We start from the raw sequence: 25,085 nt of genomic DNA on the forward strand, positions 1-25,085 counted from the left end.
TTCCGAGCATGGATTCATTTATAAAAATTCCATTGTAAATGAAACCAAACAAGCAAGTCAATAATCGGATTTTATTTATGTGAGTGAATTGAACGCGTCTATTTCATCTGTCTGTTTCACACTAATGATGACCCTTTTAAGATATACGCTGGTTTAATGTCAAATACTGATAAAATGTGACAATAGAAAATATAGTTTTGTCTCTACGATCGTTATTGCGTTATTAAAAGTGAAAAAGATTATGTCATTCCCATTCCTAAACATTCATAGATAAATATTAGGTCTGTTCCACAACATTTCAGATTTTGTGAAATAACAAAGTAAAAATATTTTCTCGTAGAGAAACAAAACTGTCAAAATAACCTTACAAAATTATGATAGTTAAATAAAATCGTCGTACAGATTATTAGTCTCTTAATGTAACACCATCTGCATAAAACTGACCAATTCGAAAGTTTCATACCCCTTCCGCTATTGTTTTATAATGATTTACTTTTTTTGACAGTAGGTAATTGATTATAAATTGACGAAGTGTCAAAAATATGTCAAGGTTCGTTTGATGTTTGCGCTTGGGGCAGTGAATTAACTCTAAGTTGTTTTGTGTCATATATTGCGGTTAGTTTGCGGTGTGTATGTTTAGGGAACTCTCTGAGTCAAAAATTTCACAAAAGGTGTGTTTTAAAGCATTTTATGTATTTTCAAAAGAAGAATGCATTTAGGTTCTTTGTTCTTATACATTATACATTGGTATAATTTGTATCTCTCGTTGTAACACCGAAAAGTGGATCTATTTTAACTGTAAATATAGAAACTTGAAGAACTCGCATTCTTCTGTTTAAAAAAAAAACCTAAAGTATTTCAAACTACGTCATAGTAGACCAAATGGAACGCTATAACTATTGTAAATGTCTTTTTTTGTTACATTTTTTGTGAGCAACATCCATGAAAGCTTCTGATGCACCGATTTTCACTGCAACAACGATTTTGTATTCTCTTCTTCAAGAAGTAATTCAATTCGCGACTGAAAATCATCAGACTGTGCTTTGTTGACGTAAACCTAAGTGTCTGTTTGCTGAATTGAATCATTTCATTCACACCTTAATTTTGTTTTATTTCTTAAATTTACTTACCATTGTTTGATTTTCAACGGATGTATTGTTTATTTATTCTGTATATAGAGTATCAATGAACGTATTAAATGTCATTCAACTGCCATCATTTGTCAAAAATTTCTTATTTTTGCGATACATAGTAGGTTTGTTTGTTTGCTTTTATTTTAATCGATCATAAATACATAAATAAATGTTGAATATTATTTGCACAAAATTCTCCCAAGCTCTGTCACTTCTTATAAACAAAATATGTATGGTGTATAAAATTTGCCGTTATTATGCATTTTGAATACATGAACTGTGATTGAACTCCCATTTTCATTCAAATGGTAAAAACCATCACGTAGCATAAAACCTACGCATTAATGAATAATTTAAAATACTGACGCCCACTATACATTTTTCTGAATTGACATACTTTCCCCACTACGTGAAAATTGTGCATATTAGTGTTTGAAGAAACGTTAACTTGGCTGGAAGAAATCTTAAACAAATTTGCCAAATGATTTTTTTATATTTTGATTGTGAATTGAACACGTCTCATATAAACAATACAATATACTACTTGTGTCAAAGTGAGTTGTTTTATTGTGATTCAAAAAGTTTATGACATTTTGAATGTCACTCCTTTATAACTGTTATATTGTGAATAGACAACTTCTTGATATTTGGCAAATTACTAGCTGTCTGTCTGTAGTCAATGTTTCGGTTTTCAATCAATAGTTAGATATACAATAATGATGAATAGGTATATGACAATCAATAGTTCACATTGATTTACTTACCGGACCCACCAAATGACAGCTTATCAGAAATGGAAATATCAAATTGTTTTAAAAACCATCCGGCTTAACGAACAGACCTTCCTTTAAGTGTTTAAATTATCAAAATCGCGGTCGATCCGACCAATTGACAACTAGTCTGTCTGGTAACTTTGTCAATGTGATGTTAAACACCTTATGAAAGTAACCGAATTCAAGCTAATATTATGGCACACCCATAATGGTGAATGGCTCTGTTTCTTTCAGTCTTGTTTTCGGACGTGAATTTCGATCCCTATTGTGATTTACGGACATAAATATGACAGGTGACTGTATGTATCACTCTTTAATTTGACAGAACAGAAATTTTTGACATAAGGATCTGTTTGCTTCCGTGTTTTTTATTTGCCTGTCCAGGGTTCTCTTTTATCAAAAAAAAAAAATTAGTTGACTGAAAACGTAATTCAAAATCATATAATTCACAGTTGAAAATTCACAATAAACAACTAAAATAATAAACTGAAACACCCTTTATACAATATGTTTTTATATTTCAAACTAAATGGTGTGACATTGTAATTTGTTTTTATTTTAAATCGGAAATTATTGTTATTTCTTATTTAAATAACGATTTACCTGAGTTTGATTTTAAAACAGAAATGATTTCATTTTTTTGTTTGAAATGTACATGTATGAACACAAACTCAAGAATGTTGACTCTATCTAATCAGTGAATGCTTTTTTTTATATCATATCAACTATATAAAAGACAATCCATAATGATTTATAATTACATTATTTATATTTTTGTTTATTTCTGTCTGATGCCGGTATCGATATAATTTTTTCTTTGGGTTTTTTTTGCTCTTTACAAAATTTCGAGTCTTCAAAGAAAACAATGGAATTCCACTAAAAAACATCTGCTTTATTGGCTAAAAAATCCCGCATCTCAATTAAATTGATTTAAACCAATTATAGTTTGATTAGCATTCTCTTACTTTATACATATACGGACTAATTACATTAACCATTAAGATAGTTTATCACAAGTTAATTTAAAAAAAAAATTGAAAAAACATGTTTTTTTGTTGGTTAGAAATAAATAGGTATACATTAGATCACCACCGCATAGTCAAGTAGTCAAGTCTAACAGCAACTATAGTATACCTACCTACATAAATTTTACCAGAACTTGTTCTTTCTTTTTTAATGCCCCGCGTCGTCCGTCGTCGGGCTACACAATCCCATGAAGGCTTTTTTATGAATTTTATGTAGCAAATTCCCCGAAGCGCGTGTAGTTTGTCATCACGGTTTTGACATCATAGATTTGAAAAAAAAAAAAAAAATTCAGTAGAAAAAAAAAGTGTTTCCGTCTTTTTTGTATATTTTTAGAAAAAACAAAAAAATTATAAATATTTATCAGCACATTCTATCGGGTTTAATCTCTCCCCAGCACATGGTTAAAAGAAATATACAAAAAAAAAAATAAAGAAATAATTAAAAAATACAAATCAACAAACAAGAAACATTTAATTTGTGAATAAAAAAAAATATGGCATTGTTTTGGATTTAAAGCAAAATAACAAAAAAAATAATTTTGTAAAAATTGTGATTTTTTTTCGTTGTAAACACAAAAAATCTTAAATTGGGTTTAATTTTATTAATTTTGTGATCTATTGTGTTCGTAATCGGATCGTGGTATTCGTTTTAATTTTTTTTTTTTTACATAATGAATTCAGACGACTATGATTTTGCCTACGAATTTCAGGTAATGTATCCAAAATATAATTTTTGTTTTGTTGTTGTTTATTTCATTTTATATTGTAGTTAACAGAATACTTTTGTCACGTAGTCGTGAGTATTTAAATTTTTTATTATTTTAATCCATAAATTTAGAGACATGTTTTAGAGGTACCTATACCGGTTTTTATGTTTTAAGGGCCGGTTGATTACTTGGTTAGGTTTTAACATGTAGTAGGTACGAATTTTATTAGACTCGCTAGTCTTCTATATGGAGTTTAATTTGATTTTAATTAGAAGGTTAATTAAGGTACATGTTACGAAGAAGCCTTTACTTAACAAAATAAGTAACTTAACAGCGGAAGAAATCTAAAAATAGCCCATTAATATCAATAAAAAAAATGCAAACATGACCCTGCAATATTTTTTCACCATACAATACATGTTGCTTTTGCTACTTAAGCAGAGGCACATAATAACAACACGACAAAACTGTGCGTGAATTACAAATTTAGTCATGTCTATAGACATTAGACATGTCTCATTTCTGGGAATAGAAGTGGGTTTTTGTCTTGTAGAGTGCAAAGTTAAAATGATTAAAAAACAGGGTAGAAAAAATCATTTTTTTTTAATGCATTCGTTTTCTATTACAAATTTAAAAAAAAACTATTGAAAATAAAAAAAATTGCATAAAAAAAAATGTTATTGCAACTGAAAAATATTTGCATTGAAAGTAAAATTTTTATTGCAAATACAAATATTTTGTATTAAAAAAAATATTGCAAATAAAAAATATTCTGCATTGAAAAAAATATCAATGCAAAAGTGTGCATTAAGTAATTTTTTTTTTAATATTTGCCGAATTTCTTACAATTTTCATTATTTGGCCATAAATAAGCTATTTCAACTAATTGATTCTAAAAAAAAATACTACCTATATTAAATTTGTTTTTTAATATAAAAATGTTTTTGTTTGCAAAAAAAATTTTACTTTCAATGCAAATATTTTTCAGTTGATAACATTTTTTTATGTAAAATATTTTTGTTTCGCACAAAAAATCTCTGGAATCGTTTCTATCATATCATGCGTGACTGTCAAAGTCATTAGATTCCCAAATTGATTGATAAAATTTTTATTTTAATTATTTCTCAAACTGAATTGGAGTGATTCTGAACCGAAGATAGTTCGTCTCAGCAAAGCTAGAAATTGGGGTTCGGTTCGAGTGTTAAACACACTGTTAAACACACGATTTAATAATTGGCATGAGAAAATAGCTTTATAATCTAAATTAAAGAACAAATGTCCTTTGCATACAGTTCTTGTTAATTGGTTTTGGTCTTTAAGCGAAGTAACATTATTTCTTGTACAACCAAAAATTTTGAGACAAAAAATTGAAATTGTCAAACCCATTATTTAAAAGAAAAGTAATTGAATACATTTCCAAAACTAAAAAAAAAAAAATTGGTGTGCTGATTTTGAAAAATAATGAACATCTAAACCAAATTAAATTTTCAATTTTTAAAAAATTAATTTAAAAAAAAAAAATACATACATTATAAATTTTAATCTAAAAATGTGTTTTCTTCAAAGTTTTTAAAATATTTTTATTTAATACTCAGATTATTTAAACGTTAATTCATTTACGAGAAAGTCAGAAATCAAGAAAACTGTGTTATGACATGACCCGTAGTAAAAGTTTAAACATTTTTTTTTTACTTACCTCATCTGCTTATATAGCATGTGTGCTGTCAATTTTGATTCTAAAAATTAAATTTCAATTTCACCTCATCGCTAAATTGCTGCAAACCGTTAAATACTTAATTTGAAGCAAATCGTGTGGCTTGAGTTTTTTTTTTTTTTTTTGCTTGAGATATAGACATACAGAATTGCTGAACTTGGTTCTAATGAGGCTTAAAAGCTGGTAAAGCTTTATAGAAGAAAATTAATTGTTACCTTGAAGTCGATTGTTCCTTATGAACCCAAAATTTCAATCAATACAAAGCTGTGTCCATGGAGCTTACTGTATCAGCGACCTCAAAAATTAATAGTTAAGTCCAACTGAACCTTGTTTATTTAAGTTTAGTATAGTAAATGGTGACTTCAATTTATACCCTAAATAACAAACCCCCTGTCTAAAGAGATGACCTAGAGTTTTACAGGTTATGACGTATACTTTCCGTTTGTCACTCATCTAACTACAATAATCATGATCTGAGGAAAAAATGACTAATTGTTGTCTATAACACAACCCAATGATAGGTTATCTCACCAAAACAAAAAAAAAAGCTTTAATACAATCCCCGAGTGCTAAAAAATTAATCAACATTCAATTGCCCATAAAAATCAAACGTGATCCAAGCTACTTTTTGTAAACTAAAAGTTTAATTCTTTGAGTTAGTACACGTCAAAGATCATAGAAAAAAAATATATTCACTTGTTTATTGGACAATTTTATAAACAAAACATTTTCAAATAGTAATTATACATAAGAAGACTGATTAATAACACTGGTCAACGAGGTTTTTTCCACAACAACTAAAATATACTTTTCTAGTAGTTTTTGATGTGCTGAACTCAAATCTGAAATCAGAAAATTGTTATTGGCCTCCGTCATTTGGCTGCTTTCGAGGTTATGTTTTTATGTGGGGTACTTCATTATAAATAAATTTGTAAAGGTGGCTATAAAAAAAATTTTAAAAAATTTATAAATCTTTCCGATACCTCTTTTACTGCCCGAGATATTAAAAATTTAAGCAGCGGTCTTTGAATCAGAAACAACACTGGCCAACCAAATTAAACTTTTTTTTCCACAAGAACCAAAATATACTTTTCTGGAGGTTTTTGGGTTGCTGAGCTCGAATCCGCAATCAGAAAAATTTATTAGCCTTAGTTCTTGAAATATTAACGTTATAAAATCAAAAAAAGGTTTTTTTTTAGTTACCCAGAAACTTTCAGAAAAGTATATTTTGATTCTTGTGGCAAAAATTCTGTGACCAGTGACTTAATCTTTAGATTAAGTTTAGTTTCTCTTTGGCTTATTAACTGAAACTTAAGATATCTCGTGCAATAAAAGAGATATGGGGAAAATTAGAATAGTTTTTAAAAGATTCTTATAATCACCGCTACAAATTTGTTTATAATGAATTACCCCACATAAAAACAGAACCTCGAAAACAGCCAAAATGACATTTTTTGACATTTTCTAACCGTAATATTTCAAAAACGGAGGCCAATCAAATTTTTCTGACTTCAGATTCGGATTAAGCATCCCAAAAACTACTAGAATAGAATATTTTAGTTCTTGTGCCAAAAAAAAAGTCAAATTTTGTTGACCAGTGTAATTATGTAAAATCTGGAATTCTATAGTTAAACAGTTTGCACGTTTGTTTTTATGTGTAATCATGTAATAGAGGAAAATGTATAATTGTGATTATCAATTCTAACACAATGACCTCTGAAATTCATTGCATCCGGCAATACCAAACTAGGGTTACCATTTTTCACAAACCTTATAAGAGTAACCTTCGAACGTAAAATATTTTCGGTGATTTATTTGTTCGTTTAAAAATCGTTTATATAAACAAAATCTATTTGCATTAGGTAAGCACCCAAAAAACACCTTTTTTTAGCAAACAATACACGTATGTCATTCTTACAAATAAATAAAAATTTGCGTGGTATATTTTCTAAGCGCAATTAATATCCAATTTATCAAATATGCTAATATGCTATTAATTTAACCGTCATCTGTTTTTTTCTTCTATGTTTTGCAAATTGATTTTTAAATTCTATTTAACAAATCGTTTGCACTTGAACCTTGTCTTTTTCTGTAAAAAAAAGATTAATGTTTATTTTGAAGGAAGTTCTGTTTGCGGTTTTGTTAGAAAAAAAAAAGAATTCAGGTTGATGCGATATCATTAATGTACCATTAATCTTTTAATTTGTTAAATGTCAATGTCAACAAAACCTATTTACCTTACAGGCATAAGTTTATTTATTAATTTTGAAAAATTATAAACGAATATAACTGGAGGGCAGTTTGCATCATCGATCGTTTTAAAATAAGCACACTACTTATAGATTCAATGCAATTTAATTTAATTTGCACAAGGAGTCACAATAACCTTTCACTTGTTGATAGTAATATCTAAATGGTCTGTCAATCTGTCACTTTATTTAGAGGTCAATTTTAAATATGCTTTTTTATAATTGCATCCTTACAATAGGCAATTTTAAAAACTTGCAATCATTAACTACAACTGTCAAAGATTCGTAAAATCAAACATCTATTGCATCTCCATTTTTGAAATGTCAACAAATTAGCCAGGTTGAAATGATTTCCTTTGTTACCTTCAAGAATAACACATGCCCAGCAGCGGCACGTAGCATGCAAGTTCCAAAACAGTCTTTATTTACACATTAATACTTGCAAGTTATCATGCAAAATTTTAGGCCTGTAGATATACAAAAAAAATTGTAAAAAAAAAAGAAGAAAATATTTTGACAGCTTCTAGTAATTTAAACAAATTCTTTAGAATTGGTAAATATGAACTTGCAAGCAAGTTTGCTTCTACACATCAAATACACAAATATATAGGTGCTTGAATTCCAGAACTTGCATGGTTGAATGAGCAATCACAGTTTCGTTCTGTTTGTTTACTGCTGTTTACTGTATATAAGAAAGACATTATTTATTATAAACGCAAGTGTAAGTTTTGGCATGTAAGTTGCAATACAATCGAACTTTCTTATTGCCACCTTCATACTTTAGCTACTTGCAAGTTAACTGACATGCTAAATTTAAAGCCAATAGGGTTACAATAATGTCGTTTTCGATTGGTTTCACTCAAGAATTGACACATTCTAAAATCGAATAGAACAGGTCAAATCGCTTCCACTCAATTCTATTTTTATTTTATTTCTGTGAAATTTCAAATGTCAAATATTTTTTTTTTTTTCTTGCAAATCAAAATCATGGCGTTAGAGTTGAAAAATTATAAACTAATGTTCAAAGAAAGTGGTAATTTATCCATTATTGTATCAATTTTTGATTTGTAATTAATTTAAATTTCAGAAAACAATAAATTGTTGAATCAAAAACAAAAAACATTGATTGAGTGTTTTTTTGACATGTGATTTGAATTCTGATTTGAATTCTGATTTGAAATCGAGAAGAGAATTTCTCTTCTCAGAAGCGTTCTAGCTCTCAAATTCGTGCGAATAAAACACTATCAGAAGGCTTCTGAATGATTCCGGACGATTCCGGAGAGCCAATCGAAAACGACATAAGAAACACATGAAGAGAAGTAAATATTTTGACAGCTTCAGTCAAATCAAACAAACCCATTAGAAAATGTGAATTTGTAAGCTGTTCAACACAACCTACCACAAATAGAAATTTAAAATACAATACATCAGGCATATCAAACTCAATGGCTTTCGCGGGCCAAAATAACAGGGTATAAATTTCTATGGGCCGCAAAAAAAGAAACAATTAGAATTTTTATGAAACAGATTTATTTTTATAAAAGAACAATTATGTAGTAATATTAATGTTTTCTGCCTGACACTTGGCATTTCTTTTCTGCTACCATCTTCTCTACTTGTGGGGAAAATTTATTAGAAGTTATTACTTTTAAAACACCCCAGGTTTAGATCTGTAATTCTGGATCTAACAGGTGACTTAATTCCATTCATTAGTGAAAACAGCTGCTCGCATCGAAAAGTGCTTCTAAATATACAAATTATTTCATATGCCAATTTTCGAGTGTTCTCCAATCTGATTGGTAGATATTTTTATAATAATTTTTATCAAAAAAACTAAAACTGGGTTTTATGGTTTTTCTCATAGTTTCCATAGCCATAACTGGACAAAATTTAAATGGAACCACACTGCAAGGCCCAGTTTTCCAATACAAAAAGAATTATCAAAATTGGTTAACTCAGTCCAAAGTTAAGTGGTAACAAGCATAAATAAAAATTAAAGGCGAATTGAATACCTCCTCCTTTTTGGAAGTTGGTAAAAATTCAGGCATCCCAAATTCATCGATTTTAGATCTTAAAACGGAGTCACACTGGATTTCGATTACCTCCATTTGCAAATGATTAGGTACTAACTCTATATTTATAAATCCGTCTCAAAAAAGATATTTAAAAAGCGAATTCTTTTCATTGGAATTCATTTCAGAAAAAGTAGCGACAATAAGTCGATTGCAGATCGAATTTTTGGATGTTTGGAATTCGACATAAATCATTTTTTACAAATAAACAAATTAAGAGCTTTTTCCCAAAAATTCACCTAGGTTGAAACAAACCGTGTGGGGCTTTTTCGCTGCTTTCCCATCTGCACTGGAGAAAAGATAAACAATTATTTTCTCCAATGCTAATTTCAGCAAAAAAAAGCTTTTTTTCAACACAAAAAATGTTTGCTTACCTTTTCACCAAACGGACAACATCGTTTTGAAATGGAGAAATTTGTGTTCATTATAGACATTTAAATTTTATTTTTTTAAACAGAAATTGAATGTAAAAAAATTGAAAATGCAAGTTGTACCTAAATTAAGCTTGGGCCGCACAAATATAGAATGTGGGCCGCATGCGGCCCGCGGGCCGCAAGTTTGACATGCCTGCAATACATGCACGTACAATATGTACACAAAACTTCTGTCAAATGATTTAGGGTTCTGTTTGTTTACTTTATAGAAAAAGTGACTTTATCTGATAATTACAAAACACAATCAGCCCAATTGTGAGTTTCATTTGAGCAAGATTCCACCCGAAAAAAAATTTGCTGAAATTGTACTAGATGATGCTATAAGACTTCTTTAACGGTCCATATTTGTAAAAATTTATCTAAACGTTGAAACTAGCAATTGTTTTTCCCAACTCGTGACAAAGTGTTCTGTTGTATCTAACTCAATACATTTTACAAACATTTTTTAAACTTAAAATTTTTCTAAACTTTTTACAGCGTTATGCCGAAAGTCTACAAAGACCGCTGCGAACATTTAGAGTGGAATTCAACTTGGGCGGACCAGCTGGCGATGGTCTGACAACCCAGGATGATGAATCCTTCTACACAACATCATACAGTGCAACAAAGTGAGTTTTTTAAATTTTAAGATTTCTCTCACTCTCTCTCTTTATTGAATAAGCACACCTCTAACACTGTTCAAATTTGTTTTTTTCTTCTTTTTTATAATTTTTACTAACTTTGACACAACTTTGAACACAAAATTGTTACAAATGAAAAAAAAAATTAGATTCAGCTCAACGTCCAAAGTCACAACGACACGCAACACAACGTCGTCTTCGACAAATGTTTACGACAGCACAGACCACGTCTATTCAACAACTAGTCATGAGAATAGCCCAACAAAAACAAATATTGGCCAAACTCCAATGCAATTTAGTGAAATACGCAGCCTTAAACGAGTTCAACGCAACAATGAAAATGTCGGTACAACTGATTCGAGACAACTACTCGATATGCCCGGCATTGTTGAACCACATACTGGTAAAATTTTGACAGTCGGCGAAGCAATTCATCTGCGCATTCTTGATGTTCGAACTGGAGAAATTCTCCTAACAGATGGTAGCCATGTTAGTTTGGAAGAAGCTGCACGAAGAGGTGCTATCGACCGCAATTTGGCTGGCAATCTCCTTAAGCCCGGTGCCGCAAAGGACTATAACGGCCGTGATCTATCACTATTGGAAGTGATACAAAGGGAAATTCTTGAAGCCGAGAATGGCTATGAAAAGGCCGAAAAACGTATAAAGGTAACTCGTAATGATGCTAGTGTAGATGATGATGATGAGCTTGATGAAAGTCCAAGAAACATTGCCGATGCCATTTCTGCTGGAAGTGTCGATGCTAAAACCGGTCTATATCATTCGAAATCGGGCAAAACTATAAGTATTGCTGAAGCCTACGAAAGAGGCTATCTAATACGTCACGAATCGGTAACGATCAAATCAAATGCATTATGTCTATCGGATGCAATATCTCATGGACTAGTCGATACAAGTGGCTGGATATCGGACAGAAATTCCGGTGATAAGTTTAGGCTTGATTCGGCTATAGCTAATCAGTTGATTGATCCAAATGTTCGCGAAATTGTCGACGCAAAGAATGATACAAAGGTGACGCTAAATGACGCGTTAAAATTAGAGATTTTAAATGCCAAAACAGGTCGATATGTCAACCAAGTGACCAAGGAGAAAATAACCTTTGCCGGAGCAAAGAATAGACAGTTGATAGTGAAACCGTTTACACTGAAAGATGTCTGTGATTTTAATTTACTTGACAAAGACGGACGTATAACAAGTCCAATGCGTAGGGAAAAGCTAAGTATAATGCAGGCAATGAGCTCAGGTGTTCTTGACGAAAATAACCTAAAATGTGTGACCAAACAGAAAGGTGAACTGATCACCTTGTCTGAAGCTATTGCCGATGGTGTGATATTACCATCGGAATCAAGATATCGTGATTTCGTTACTAGTGAAGTGATAAATATACCGGAGGCGGTAGAACGTGGCCTTATAAGTTCAGTTGCTCAAAAATCTATATTTAATATTGACGGATTTAAAGATCCATATAGTGGGGATTTTGTTAGTTTTAATGAGGCCTTAAGTAAAGATATATTGCGGCGAAAAAACGGTGAGTTCCTTTTAGATTCGGGCAAAGGTAATTTCTGTACACTTGAGATAGGCATCCGGGAGGGGCTAGTTCGACCAGAAGTGTATGAAATGTTTAATCGTGGTGTAGGGGTTCATGATGCCTCAGGAAAAGAGTTGTCGGTTTTAGATTTAGTTTATCATGAACTTATCGATCCTAAAACAGGTTATTTATTAGATGGAAAGACAGGAGCTGCTGTAGCGCTTGACACAGCTATACAACGTAAATTCATAACACCAGAAGGGGCCTTACTTCTAAGTAGTCTTTTGAATATCACTTTGACCACAGAAACGGTTACCAAGACTATTAAGCGATATGTTACCGTTAGGGCTGGTTCGCAAGAACCCTCACAACAAATTCCATTGACATTCACCGAAGCTGTTCGACTTGGGTACATCGATGAAGATCGTCAGCTATTCAAAGATCCAACAACTGATAAGGTCTATTCTGTGCAACAAGCTTTGATTTATGGTCTTCTTGCACCAGATAATGATGCTGAAATAATTCCAGAACAATCGAGTCGAAAGAAGTCAAAATCTACAATCACAATTGTAACGAAACAAGTTGTTCCCGAGCCAGATCCGATAAATCTGAAGACTCAGGAGTTGTACGAAAAGACTATTGATATTCCAGTAGTTGATAATAAAATGTACACTAGCACCACATCGTCTTCGAAAAATGTGGTTTCAGACTTTATAAATGCCGAAAGGCGTGGTGGTATTGAACACCAACATTCCACGGAAAAGCAGTTGTTGGAATTACCTCCTGATGGTTGGTTACTCTCCGAAGCCATTGCACAAAAACATTTCGATCCAGAAACGGGTTTGTTCCTTATTCCAGGCACTGATAGGCTTGTTAGCTTCCAAGAATGCATTGAAATGCAAATAATAAATAAAAGTTCTCTCTACATTATCGATCCGAAGAATGGCAGGAAGATCACACCGAATCGTGCTTTTGAAAAGAAAGTTCTAGACGGTACAGGAAATTACATTGATGGTAATAAGAGTGTGAATATGAAAACTGCAATTGCTGCTGGTAAAATTGTACTAGAATATGCAATGAGTGTTGATCAATCTAATCAGAGATTAATTAAAATTACCAAGAAGACCGGTCTTCCTGATTTAGTTGAGGTTTCTTCTCGTTTGGGTGGAACTACACCACAATTTGTTGAATTGAAGACGTTAAAACGTGAAGTTCTTAGTCCGGAACCATTGCAAATTGCCCCGGGCGCCATTTATGATCCATCAACTTTGCTTGTTATATTTACCCAAAATGGTCAAACAGAAAATATCTTAACTGCAATCACTCAAGGACTTGTTGATGAGAATCTTGTGAAGATTGTTGATCCTGAAACACGTGAACCCATTTCGGTGTTCCAAGCAATCGAAAGAAGAATTCTAGATCCTGCAACTGGATCGATACTCGATTCCTCAGGTCAATATGTTGATCCAATTTCTGCAGCAAGGCAAGGTTTATTGATAGTTTTGGGTGCACCTTTGGTAGCTTCAGAAGGTGCTTTGCATACTGTACGTTTTGTTGTTGATCCTCGAACTGGTGAACAAATTCCAGTTGAAGTTGCCTACGAGCGGGGTATAGTTTCAAGAGATCAATTGTCATTTGATTCGAAAACTTCAACTCCAAGTACAAAGAGTCCACAAAGAGAAAATGTAATTCCATTTGGCGCCCAACGTCAGGCTAGTCGAGATAAATCTTCTTCCCCTGAGAAGGAATCAAAAGTTGTCTTACTACAAAAAATGCGAAAGAGGATCATAAAACCTAAAGATGCTCTTCAAAAGGGTCTTATTGATGAACTCACTTGTAATATCCTAGAAAATAAGTCCAACTTTACCAATACCGACGGTGAAATTGTAACGATTTCTGAAGCTTTAGAATTAGGACTAATCGATGGTAGCCAAGGAAAAATTTTAGACCCACAACGTGGAACTGTTATGAATCTAGAACAGGCAGTTCAAAGTGGAGTCCTAGACCCAGAAGGTACAAATCAACTTCTTATTCCTCTTGCTGCAAGTTTATCAGTTCCAAAACTTGAAGAACAAGGTCTTATCGATCAAAATGGAGTTGGTATAGTTCATCCAGAAACTGGAGCTCAATTATCAATGAAAGAAGCAATTATTTGCGAAGTTTTAGATGCTCAATCAAAATTAGCCAAACCAAATGATGTTACAGTTGAAAAAGCTATAGAAAAGGGTCTAATTGATGATGATAGATCTTTGATTCTTACAAAAGACAAACCAATGAATCTTCATCAAGCATTGGATCAGGAAGTTTTCGATAGGAAAGAAAATGATAAATTTATAGAAGATATTCCACCAGCTGGTATGACTTTCCCAATTGCCGTTAAACGTGGTTTAGTTGATATAAAGAATAAGGAAATTCGTCATCCTACTACTTTACAAGTGATGCCAATTAAAAAAGCTATCGATGATAATTTCATTATGTCGATACCGTATCCACCACATGCAGATGCCATTCAAATCGAAGAAGCTATTGAAAGAGGCTTAATCGATTCGGAGAAAGAAACAATGACGCATCCAAAAACTGGTGAAGTTATATCAATCAAGGAAGCCGTTGAAAAGGGTATTCTGATTGTTAAACCAATTCCAGAATTTGTTGTATCCCATTCAACAGGACCAATAACTTCTGTTACCGAAACCGTTACATCGGTACACACTGTTACCACTAAGACCATCGAATTGATGCAAGGTTATGCTTTGATTTCAAATAACGAAGTTCAAAATATCCTGACTGGAGAAATTATGACTGTCGAACAGGCTAAAGAACAAGGAATTCTGCGGGAAGAATCAGAATCGAAGAATGTGTTGGCTACCAAGCAAATTAAACAGAACTTCTTGGAAGCAGTTAAACAAGGTTTAGTCGATGTAGCTGAAGGAACCTACATGGATCCTAATTCTGGAACTAAGATTCCCCTTCAACAAGCTATCAGTGAAGGTATATTAGAAGTAGAAGCTTGTGAACCAACTGAAGAAGTTAGCGAAACAACCGTAGCAGATTTCCAAGCGATTTATGATGAAAAATCACAAAAATTCCGTGATCCTAAAAATCCAAGTCGATTGGTTAGTTTGAATGTTGCCATGCAAGAAGGTATTGTTGATCCCAAAGCATTGGTTTATGATATTCCATCAGGGAAAGTACAGACTCTTGAAGATGGTATTAAAGCTGGTTATATCGATCCAGACACCGGTGCAGTTAAACAACAATCTGGTTCTTCGATTAGTATTACAAATGCTGCTAAGATGGGTCTTTTAGCTGTTGTAGGGGCACCAGTTTTAGCTGGAATGGCAATAGCCAATACCATTAAGAAAGTCACCGAGAAATCTACTAAAACTCAACAAAAAACTGAAGTTACTACTTTCTTACCACCATCACCGACTAAGAAAGAACCACCAACAACTATTAGACAAAGTCCTGAAAAACCTATTCAAACTGGTGCAATACCAAAACAAGATACTAAACAAAAAACTCCAGTTGACGAAAAGCCATCTGAACCTTTGAAAACCCCCCCACAAGCTGCAATAAGAAGAGAACAAACACCTCCAACTCCTGCACCGCGTGTTGAAGAAAAACTTATTAAAAACGGTTCCGAAGACATAACTATATCGAAATCTGAAACATCTTCTTTTGTCACTGAAAGCTCAGAAACAACTTACGTTACATCGACAACTGTACAAAAATCACATATGAAAGTTACAAATGAAACTGTTTCCAGAGTGGTCATTGAAGAAAGTTCACCAACTGGATCGGTAACAATTGAAGATGTCGAAATTCCAATATCAGCTGCTTCAGAAAAGCCTGAAGACAAACCAAAAACTGTTAATCTAACTGAAGAAACCGTCTCAATTAGTACAACTAATGTTCCTATTTCATCTGTTCCCGTTTCTGATGTTCCATCATCTGATCCTCAAAGAGTTACTATTAATATTTCATCGGTAACATTACCAAATGAAAAACCCGAACATGTAACAGATTCGGTATCTTCAAATGGTATTACAGAGTTTGTAGAAATATCTCCTACATCTTCAACGAGCAGTGTTATAACTACTGTAACATCCGTCCGTACGGAAAAAATGACATCGGCAACATCTCAAAGCAGTTCATTGCAAGTGATTGATGAGACTGAACCAATGAGTCAGGAATCAGAAAAGAAAGAAACCGTTACTGTGACGATAAAAGAAGCCACTCCTGATAGTCCTAAAGAATTTGTTTCCAAATTGGACAAAGAAGTTCCTCCACCTTTGCCTAAAGAAGGTCCTCCACAAATTCCAACAGAAGAAATTTCGTTACCAATATCAACGGAATTAAAAGTTTCTGAAAAGCCTGCCTCCAAGGAAGCCTCCCCACCAAAATCAATAGAAGGTAAAGTTATAGAAAAACCCGTTGATAAAGACAACTCATCCCCATCTTCAAATGAAGATATACTTCTTGAAAAGTTGACAGAAAAACTTGTCCCCAAGGAAGTCTCACTGCCAAAGTCTCCAGAAGAAAAACCAATTTCTAAGGAAGCCTCACTTCCAACATCTGTAGAAGAAACCCTACTTGGAAAACCTGCTGATAAACCCGTTATCCAATCTAAAATTGAAGAATTTTTGGTACAAGAAAAAGGAACTGCCCAAGTGTCTGTTACAGAATCAGCTAAAATTGGTCAAGTGACTGTGGTCACAACAACTCACATCATTGATCCTGTTCCAACTGAAAAACCTGCAGAAAAACTTGCTTATGACAGTATTGATTCAGCTTCTTCAATCCAAAGAGCAGAACCAATCACAATTGTTCAAGAACCTCAAGACCCCACCAAGTCTAGCGATGGCAAAATCTTGGAAGCAGTTGGTGGAGCTGCCAAAACCGGTTTAATGGCCATGGTAGGTGCACCAATTTTAGCTGGAATGGTTGTAGCAGATGCATGTAAGAAAATTGCTGGTAATTTAACCGATAAAAGTGATTCGAAAACACCTGTCGAAATATCAGAAAAGGTTGTTGAATTGGAAGAAGTCAAACAAGACCGCCCTGTAATTCCAAAAACTCTACCAATTGGTGATGCTATTTCCCAAAAGATCATTTCTCCCAGTGAATGTAGAATTATTGTTGATGGAGAAGCACAAGCCCAAAATGTCCAAGAACTATTAGACGATGAACAATTAAGCCCCTTGGATGAAATCAAGGTTATAGATGAAAATTTGGTAGTCTTGCAAAAGATGAAATATCTAATTGATGTCAATGATCCATTAACCCGCGAAAGACTTAGCGAACTTGGTGTTTACGATACAGAAAACGAATACTTTGTTGATCCAACAACGGGACAAAAGATCTCCTTCCAAACTCTTGTCTTCGAAATGAATATCTTCAATCCTGAAACAATTTTAGTAAAGAATTTCAATAAAAATGAATATGAAACCCTCAGCGTTGCCCTTGAACGACCTCTATTAGATAAACACACCGGTCATATGGTTGATCCAAAAACTGGTAAGAAAATTCCCTTCTTTGAATGCATTGCTCGCGAATGGATAATTCGAGTTGAGCCTAAAGTCGAAAAAATTGAACCTATTGAAAATGTCATTGATCCCGAAACCGGTATGGTATTCCTTGAAGATGGTCAACAATGTTCAATTGCAGAAGCCATCAATAATGGTAGAATTGATATACAGTCGATATCGGTACGTGATCCAGTTAGTGGTGAAGTAATTCCCTTGCGTATGGCAATTGAGTTGGGAGTTGTAGACTTGAGGACTGGCACAGTTATAGACATACAAACGTTACAAGAAATTTCCATGGAAGAAGCATTCAAGCGTGGTTTCTTAGTGCCTGGTTCAAGGAAACCCATTTCGCTAGAAGCAGCAGTTCGTAAAGGTCTGTACGATCCGAAATCGGGAAAACTCTATGACAGTGAGTCACAGAATCAAGTTGATGTACAGAAATCTATTGAAATTGGTTTGGTTGATCCGAAAATTTCTCTCATTGTTGATACTTTCAATAATAAGACATTCTCACTTGATAATGCTATTGAAGATCAGTTGGTAATCAAAGAGACTGGACAAATTAAAGATACTAAATCGAATGAACTTGTTTCGTTTGATGTTGGTATTGAGAAGAATTTAGTTCAAACCGATGAGGTAACATGGAGTTTGATTGATGTTTTACAAAGAGAATATTACTCTCCAAAGACTGGAAAAGTTCTAAACCCTGCTACAGCTGAAGAAATGACTTTGCAAAAGGCTGTTGATAAGAAGTTTGTTGAACTTGATTCATGTCTTATTAAAGACAGTGATAAAGATATTCTTGTTTCTGCAACTCTTGCAGCTAAAGACGGTCTTCTTGATACAGTGAAGGGTAAGATTACCAAGCCTGATATGACTCTCGATCAAGCCTTTGTCAAGGGTTACCTAATCAGTACAGAAAAACCTTTATCGTTGGTTGACAGCTTATTAAGAGGTCTCTACGACCCACAAACCGGCCTCTTCCATATCGAAGAGAAGCCCTTAAATCTTGAAGAAACCATTGGTGCTAAATTGATCAACCCGAACGAATTAGTTATTCTAGATCCAAAAACCAATTCCATTATTTCCACAGCTGATGCTATTCAAATAAAGCTAGTTGATCCTATAGCTGGAATGATTGTAGATCCATTCTCAGGAACTAAACAAACTTTGCTTGAAGCTCTCGACAATCGAATACTTATTCCACAAAAACGTAAACGCAGTCTTCCTGATGCTGTTTATCGTGGACTATACGATCCGAAATCCGGACAGTTTAGCAATACAATAACACGTGAAAAACTCTCTACTGAAGGTGCTATTCGTAGGGGAATACTTGACCCTGAATCGACTGTTGTTAGTGTTGGTAGCAGTGTTGTACCATTTGAGAAAGCTGTCGAATCAGGTACTGTTGATGGTAAGCGAGGTCAAGTTCTTGATGCTCAGGGTAATCTTGTTGATTTTAAAGAAGCTTTCGATCGAGGTATTTTGTTAGAAGTGAAAAAGCCATTGAGATTGTTTGAAGCTGTAGTTAAGAATGTTTATGATGAATTAGATGGAAAGTTTGTGGACCCTAAGACTGGAGATAAGCTTTGTTTTGCTGAAGTAATTGAGGATAAATTCATTGATAACGAAAGTGTAGAAATACGAGATTCCAAGACGGGTATTTATAAACCATTAGATTTGGTTCAGGCTACTATGTCAGGTGTGATTGATGGTAAGACTGGTAGACTTACGTACAATAGCCAGAAGATAACTCTGAAACATGCATTTAGTGTGGGAATATTGACTGATAGCCAGGCTCCCATCAGTGTACAAAGAGCCATTCATCAGGGCTTATTTGACGATAGAACCGGTAAGCTTCTGGAACCAAAAACCGAGCGTAGAATAACCTTGCTCGAAGCAATGAGGAAATTCATAGTAAATCCCCAATTGCCTTGTTATTTCGATGAACAAAATGAGCAAATGCTAACCTTGTCTGAAACATGCCGAGCTGGCCTTGTTGACAGACGTGAGGGAGTTTTCCGTGAGCCAGGTAGCAATGTTTTCGTATCTCTAGGTGAGGCCATGAGCTTAGGTTTGTTGGTTGATATTGAAAGTGCAGGTTTCGGTTTGTACGAAACTCTTTCAATGGGTTTCTATAGTGTTCAGTCAAAACAAATTATTCATCCAGTTACAGGTAGACAGTTGAGTCTTCGTGAAGCTTGCGTAGAAGATATTGTTAGTTTATCATCCAGTTTAGTTAAACATCCTTCGTCAGGAAAGTACGTTCGTTTGAACAGTGCTATTAGCGAACAAATTATTGATGACCTAGATGGTAGTTACAATTTGCCCGATAAGAAAATTGACCTTCAAGAAGCTAGAGCTTTGGGTTTGATAGTGACAAATAGGAAACTTCTTAGCTTAGAGTTGGCAATTCGTATGAAATTGTTTAAACAAGAAACAGGGCGTTTCACAGATCCAATTAGTGGAGAATACTATGATTTGGTAGGAGCTATTCAAAACGGTCTTATTGATCCATCTACTACGGTCTTCAAAAATCTAGTTACCGGTGTAGATGTACCCTTAAATATTGCCATCGAAAATGGTGACATAGACATTACAAAAGGACGTGTTTTAGACCCAAAATCAAAGACATCTTATAACTTTGATGTAGCATTTACACGAGGACTTTTACTTACCGTAAACAAACCAATCACTGAAAGGGCTATAGTTAAACGCCATGATAGCATTGAAATGTTGGGACATTCTCCAGTAAGTGTGGTGATAACAAAACCACGTGAAATGACACTTGACGAAGCAATACGGTATGGCATTATCGATTCTGAAACAGCAGTTATTCGTGATTATCAGATATTTAAATTTGTCCCGTTGAAACTTGCAATCGAAAATGGAACAGTTGATGTGTTCAAAAAGACTTTAGTCGATCCGAAGGCATTATTCTTTGTATTCGATCAATCATTAACTGTTTATCAACGAGAACCAATATCATTTGATCAAGCTGTCAATAATAAAAGTCTTGATTTATCTACCGGAATGCTGACCTATACACCACCACCTACACAAAACGCCGATGCAGAGTTGAGCTCTACAGAAGAAATTGCTGTTTTGACATTGAGAGATGCTTCGAGCAAGGGAATTATTGATCCTGATTCGGCGCTTGTTAAAGATATACTTAAAGGCAAGTTAGTCCGATTGCCAGAAGCTTTCCGTAAAGGTCTTATGGATGCAAACAAAGCTAGTGTTCTAGATACAAAGACCTCGAAATTGTGTCCTCTGCAACAGGCCTATGACAATGGCCTTATTGTTACACCTAAACGTGCATTTGGACTTATCGAAGCTATCAACTTTAATCTATACAACCCAGTTACTGGATGTATTGTTGATCCTTTCCAATCAAATCCTGACATAATAAATAGAAAGAAACAAACAATAGCTGAAGCTATCACAGTTGGATTGATTGATCCTACATCGACAGTTGTACGTGATCCAAGTACAAGTGAAATTGTTCCACTCATCGCTAGTATAAGTAGCGGCCTCATTGATCCCGTTGCTGGTCGTCTTATCGATCGAAATGACCCTAAAATAACCTACGATCTTGTTAAGGCCAATGAAAAAGGCTATCTTCTGCCAGCCGAACAAAGGGTAAGTCATTACTGCATCACAATGTCACACATCTTCCTCATTTTTTAAGTTTCTATTTTGATTTTGTTTTTTCATACAAAAAAAACACTAAACTTACTATAAATACAATATTTTTTCTCTTTCATTATAAAAAAAAAAATTGTTATGAAAATATAACAAAAAAATTGTTTTTCAAATGAATGAAATTTTTTTGCGAATGTTTCGCCAGTGTTTTATACAACAAAAAGACAAATAATAACAAAAAAAAAAGCATGTTTCGTGTTGTTTTTTGAATTGAAACTTTTTCTTTTCTTTGTTTTTTCTTTTTCAATTAACTTTCTTTTGCTATTTGAAAACTTTATTTCAAAATTGTTTTTGCATTTTTTTAAATCCTAATATAAAATCGGAATATTGTTTGTTATACATTATTGTTTTCTAACAAAAAAAGTAACGTGAATTTACTAGTAACTCATTATACAGGGTGGTCTTTTTTATAAAGCGTGTTTTAAGCTTAAAATAATTGCATGATTTAAATCTTTAAATGGTTAAATGCATTTAATGCATTAAAAATGAGGAAACGTGGAAATTCCCGAGTGTAACCAATAAAAACGACCTTATGTCTAAATTTGACAACTTGAGACAATTATACTGGTCTACAAAATTAAATTTTTTTGTGCCGACACTAAACCATACTTTTCTATAGGTTTTTGAAGTGCTGAACTCAAATATATCCTATCAGCTCCCGTTTTTTGAAAAATTAGTAGTGAAAAACGATTTTTTGAATTTTCTAACTGTAATATTTCAAAAACGGGAGCTGATAGGATATTTCTGCCTTCGGATTCGAGTTCAGCACATCAAAAACCTATAGAAAAGTATAGCCTACTCTGGTCACCAAAAACCTTGAAAGCACAGAACAGTTATGTGAGAATCGTCAGATAAGAAAACGAAAACAAACACATTTGACAGTTCTCACGAAAATTTTCTGGTCTGTTTTTTACTCTTTTGAACATAAAATAATGTTCCAATTTTATGAAACAGGAAACGTCATTTAACAAGAATAAGCTAAACTTTTCTGTGAAAGAAACGACAAATTTTTGTCAATTTTTCGTACTTGTTTTTTTTTGGATAGGTTAAAAATATGCTCAATATAAATGAACCACCCTTTATGAGAATACTCAGTAAAACAAAACAAAAAACTTTCCCCTATTTTTAATTAACTTCTTTTCTTCTACGCGTTAGAGAAAAAATAAATCAACGTGACATTGTGTGATCCATTAATCAAAATAAAAAACCTAAATTCAAACCTACGCCACATAAAGAATTTGTGAAGGCAAAAATTACCTCTCTCATGCATACATTTTACTCAGTCAATATCGGTTAAGCCGTTCACGATATTTCATTGGGTTTTATATGTCGTGTGCATTTTCATCACTAATGGCTTCGGCATGCATTTTATTGCAATCAAAATGAATCAGAATGGCTTTCTTCAAATTTCATTTTCATTATATCCAAATAAATTAATGTTTTCCCCTAAAAAAGAAAAATCATCCCTATCCCCTTATCCTCATTCATCATTATGTTCATCATTTTCATTTATACTTTTAGTTTTTAGTTTGATATAAAAAAAAAAAACGCATGCGATCATATTCCTCTCTTATGCTGTTGCAAGTTATTATGATCATCAAGGAAATGGCGCGTGCGTATATTTTTGTGTGTGATTTTAATTAATTTCCTATTTATTTTGTTTTAATATTGATTGAAATGGAATTTATATTTTTTAAGATTTATTAAAAAAAATGAAAAAAAAAATTAAATTACAAAATACATTTCAATGGAAAAGGTAAATGTGAGAATTTATTTTATTTTCTTCCTCAGTTTAAATAATATTTTTTTTTTTTTGTTTAAGTTTTAGTTTCTCTCTCTTTCTCTTTTGACTTCCCCTTTTGTTATGCAATTTTATTTTTTATTTTTATATTTTTCCAGCTATAACTATCATTTTATATCTTGATCTTGTTTTCAGGTTTTGTTTTCTATATTTTTTTTTGTTTGTTGATTTCTAGAGAATGTTGAATGATTTTGTTGTAATTAAATAAAAAAAAAAAACTTTGCAAATGGGGTTTTGGTGCTTTAATTTAATTTTAACTGCTTTTTGCTTTTTTTGTTTTGCATGTTTATTTTTTAATTTTGAAAATTATCCGTTTTAATTTTTGCATGTTTATTTGGTTTATATTTTGTGTTTTTTTTATAAAATTAAAAAATAAAAAAACATATATTTTTTCTACATCAAAACAGAATTCATCAAATATTTATATTTTAATCGAATTATATTTTCCTGTACATACATTTAGTCCCAATATTATCCTTTACTCTCCCCCCAAAAAAAAATGTATACCCCTCAGATCCTTTTTGTATTTTTGATATATATTTTAAAAATTATAATTAATATTTAATTTATGATTAACTTTATTTTTTCTTGGTAATTGTTTTTTACAAAAAAATCTAGCAAGCTGTATTTGAGAAATTCAATTTGTGCGAAGAGAATGTCAATGAGCTTCTTAAGTGGGTTGCCTCTGTGGAAGGAAAAATTGCCAATGTCGGAGGACCTAAGGAAAAAATCGATGAACTACGTAATCAAATCAATTCACTCAAGGTTAGTTTTTTTTTATTCTTGTCTATAAATGGAAATAATTTGTTCTTTAGTGGAAATATTTATTTGAATTGCCTAATTTATTATTTACCTTTTTTTTATGTCCTGCAAAATAACACAGATTGTTAGAATGAATCTAATTAAAAGCACGCAATATTTTCTGTCTGGTAAATCGTTAATACGAGTATTGTGTTTTGTTATTGATTTTCGGCAAACCTTGAACTACAAAGAAATATATCTACCCAACTTTTGTCAGATATGAGAAATGAATAGTAAATAAGGAACTTTATTTCATTTACTTTTGTCAAATAAGAGTTTCTATAGAAAAATGGTTTTACTTCTTTTTTATTTCAAATACTAAGCTACAAAATAAACTTTGCAGCACTATAATGGAAACACAGTGTAAGCAAATAATTCAATTTGATTCCAGTATTCCACTGTAACATTTTTTGTCTAATGATCAAATTTCTTCTTAGGTCATTTTGACTTTTGAATAAAAAAGAATTACAGGAGTGGATAAAAGAAGCATTAAATGAGACGTCCCTTTTTTTGTTGTTTCGATTTTGACTTAACTTTTTGTAAATTGATCAATCAATTGTTATGTATGAGTAATTTTTACCCATTTCTTTACCTTTTCAAAGATTTTGATCCAATTTAAAATCGTTGATTGAAAAACTATGTGCTCAGTTTAGCTCATAGATTTGTCGTAACGATGTTCATATTGGTCTCACCAAACCAATTTTTACATAAAATAACAGTACTTGTCATGAACCTATTTTAGAAAAGTTTAATTTTCTCAAAAACAGTTTCTTCGAATTTGATAAAAAGTGTAAGTCTTTTAATGAAAAAGTTTTTTTTTTCCAAAACTCGTAGCACCCATAATAACCGGTTTTTTTAATTTCTGACTATCTCCGAAATTTTCTGTTTCAATTTTATTGAATTTTCTAATGCAAAAGCATTTATATTCCCTGAATAAAAATCAAAATCAAAATTTTCAAAAATCAAATTTTCGAAAA

The 25,085-nt window shown here is 32.7% G+C and overlaps 1 protein-coding gene across 50 annotated transcripts in view; it reads left to right on the plus strand.

Annotated features, from left to right (window-relative positions):
- LOC129918675 (dystonin) overlaps positions 1 to 25,085 on the plus strand; it is a 195,978-nt gene that overhangs the window by 142,121 nt on the left and 28,772 nt on the right. For 27 of the 50 annotated variants that reach the window (XM_055999327.1, XM_055999329.1, XM_055999330.1 and 24 more), the window contains 3 exons: positions 10,585 to 10,715; positions 10,877 to 21,443; positions 23,926 to 24,072. In XM_055999327.1, the coding sequence (XP_055855302.1) occupies positions 10,585 to 10,715; positions 10,877 to 21,443; positions 23,926 to 24,072 (10,845 nt within the window). The remainder of the gene's footprint in view (positions 1 to 10,584; positions 10,716 to 10,876; positions 21,444 to 23,925; positions 24,073 to 25,085) is intronic. The other 23 variants (XM_055999337.1, XM_055999346.1, XM_055999339.1 and 20 more) reach the window with 2 other exon arrangements.

Source organism: Episyrphus balteatus, chromosome 4, assembly GCF_945859705.1.
Source record: "Episyrphus balteatus chromosome 4, idEpiBalt1.1, whole genome shotgun sequence".
In the NCBI taxonomy this organism is placed as follows: domain Eukaryota; kingdom Metazoa; phylum Arthropoda; class Insecta; order Diptera; family Syrphidae; genus Episyrphus; species Episyrphus balteatus.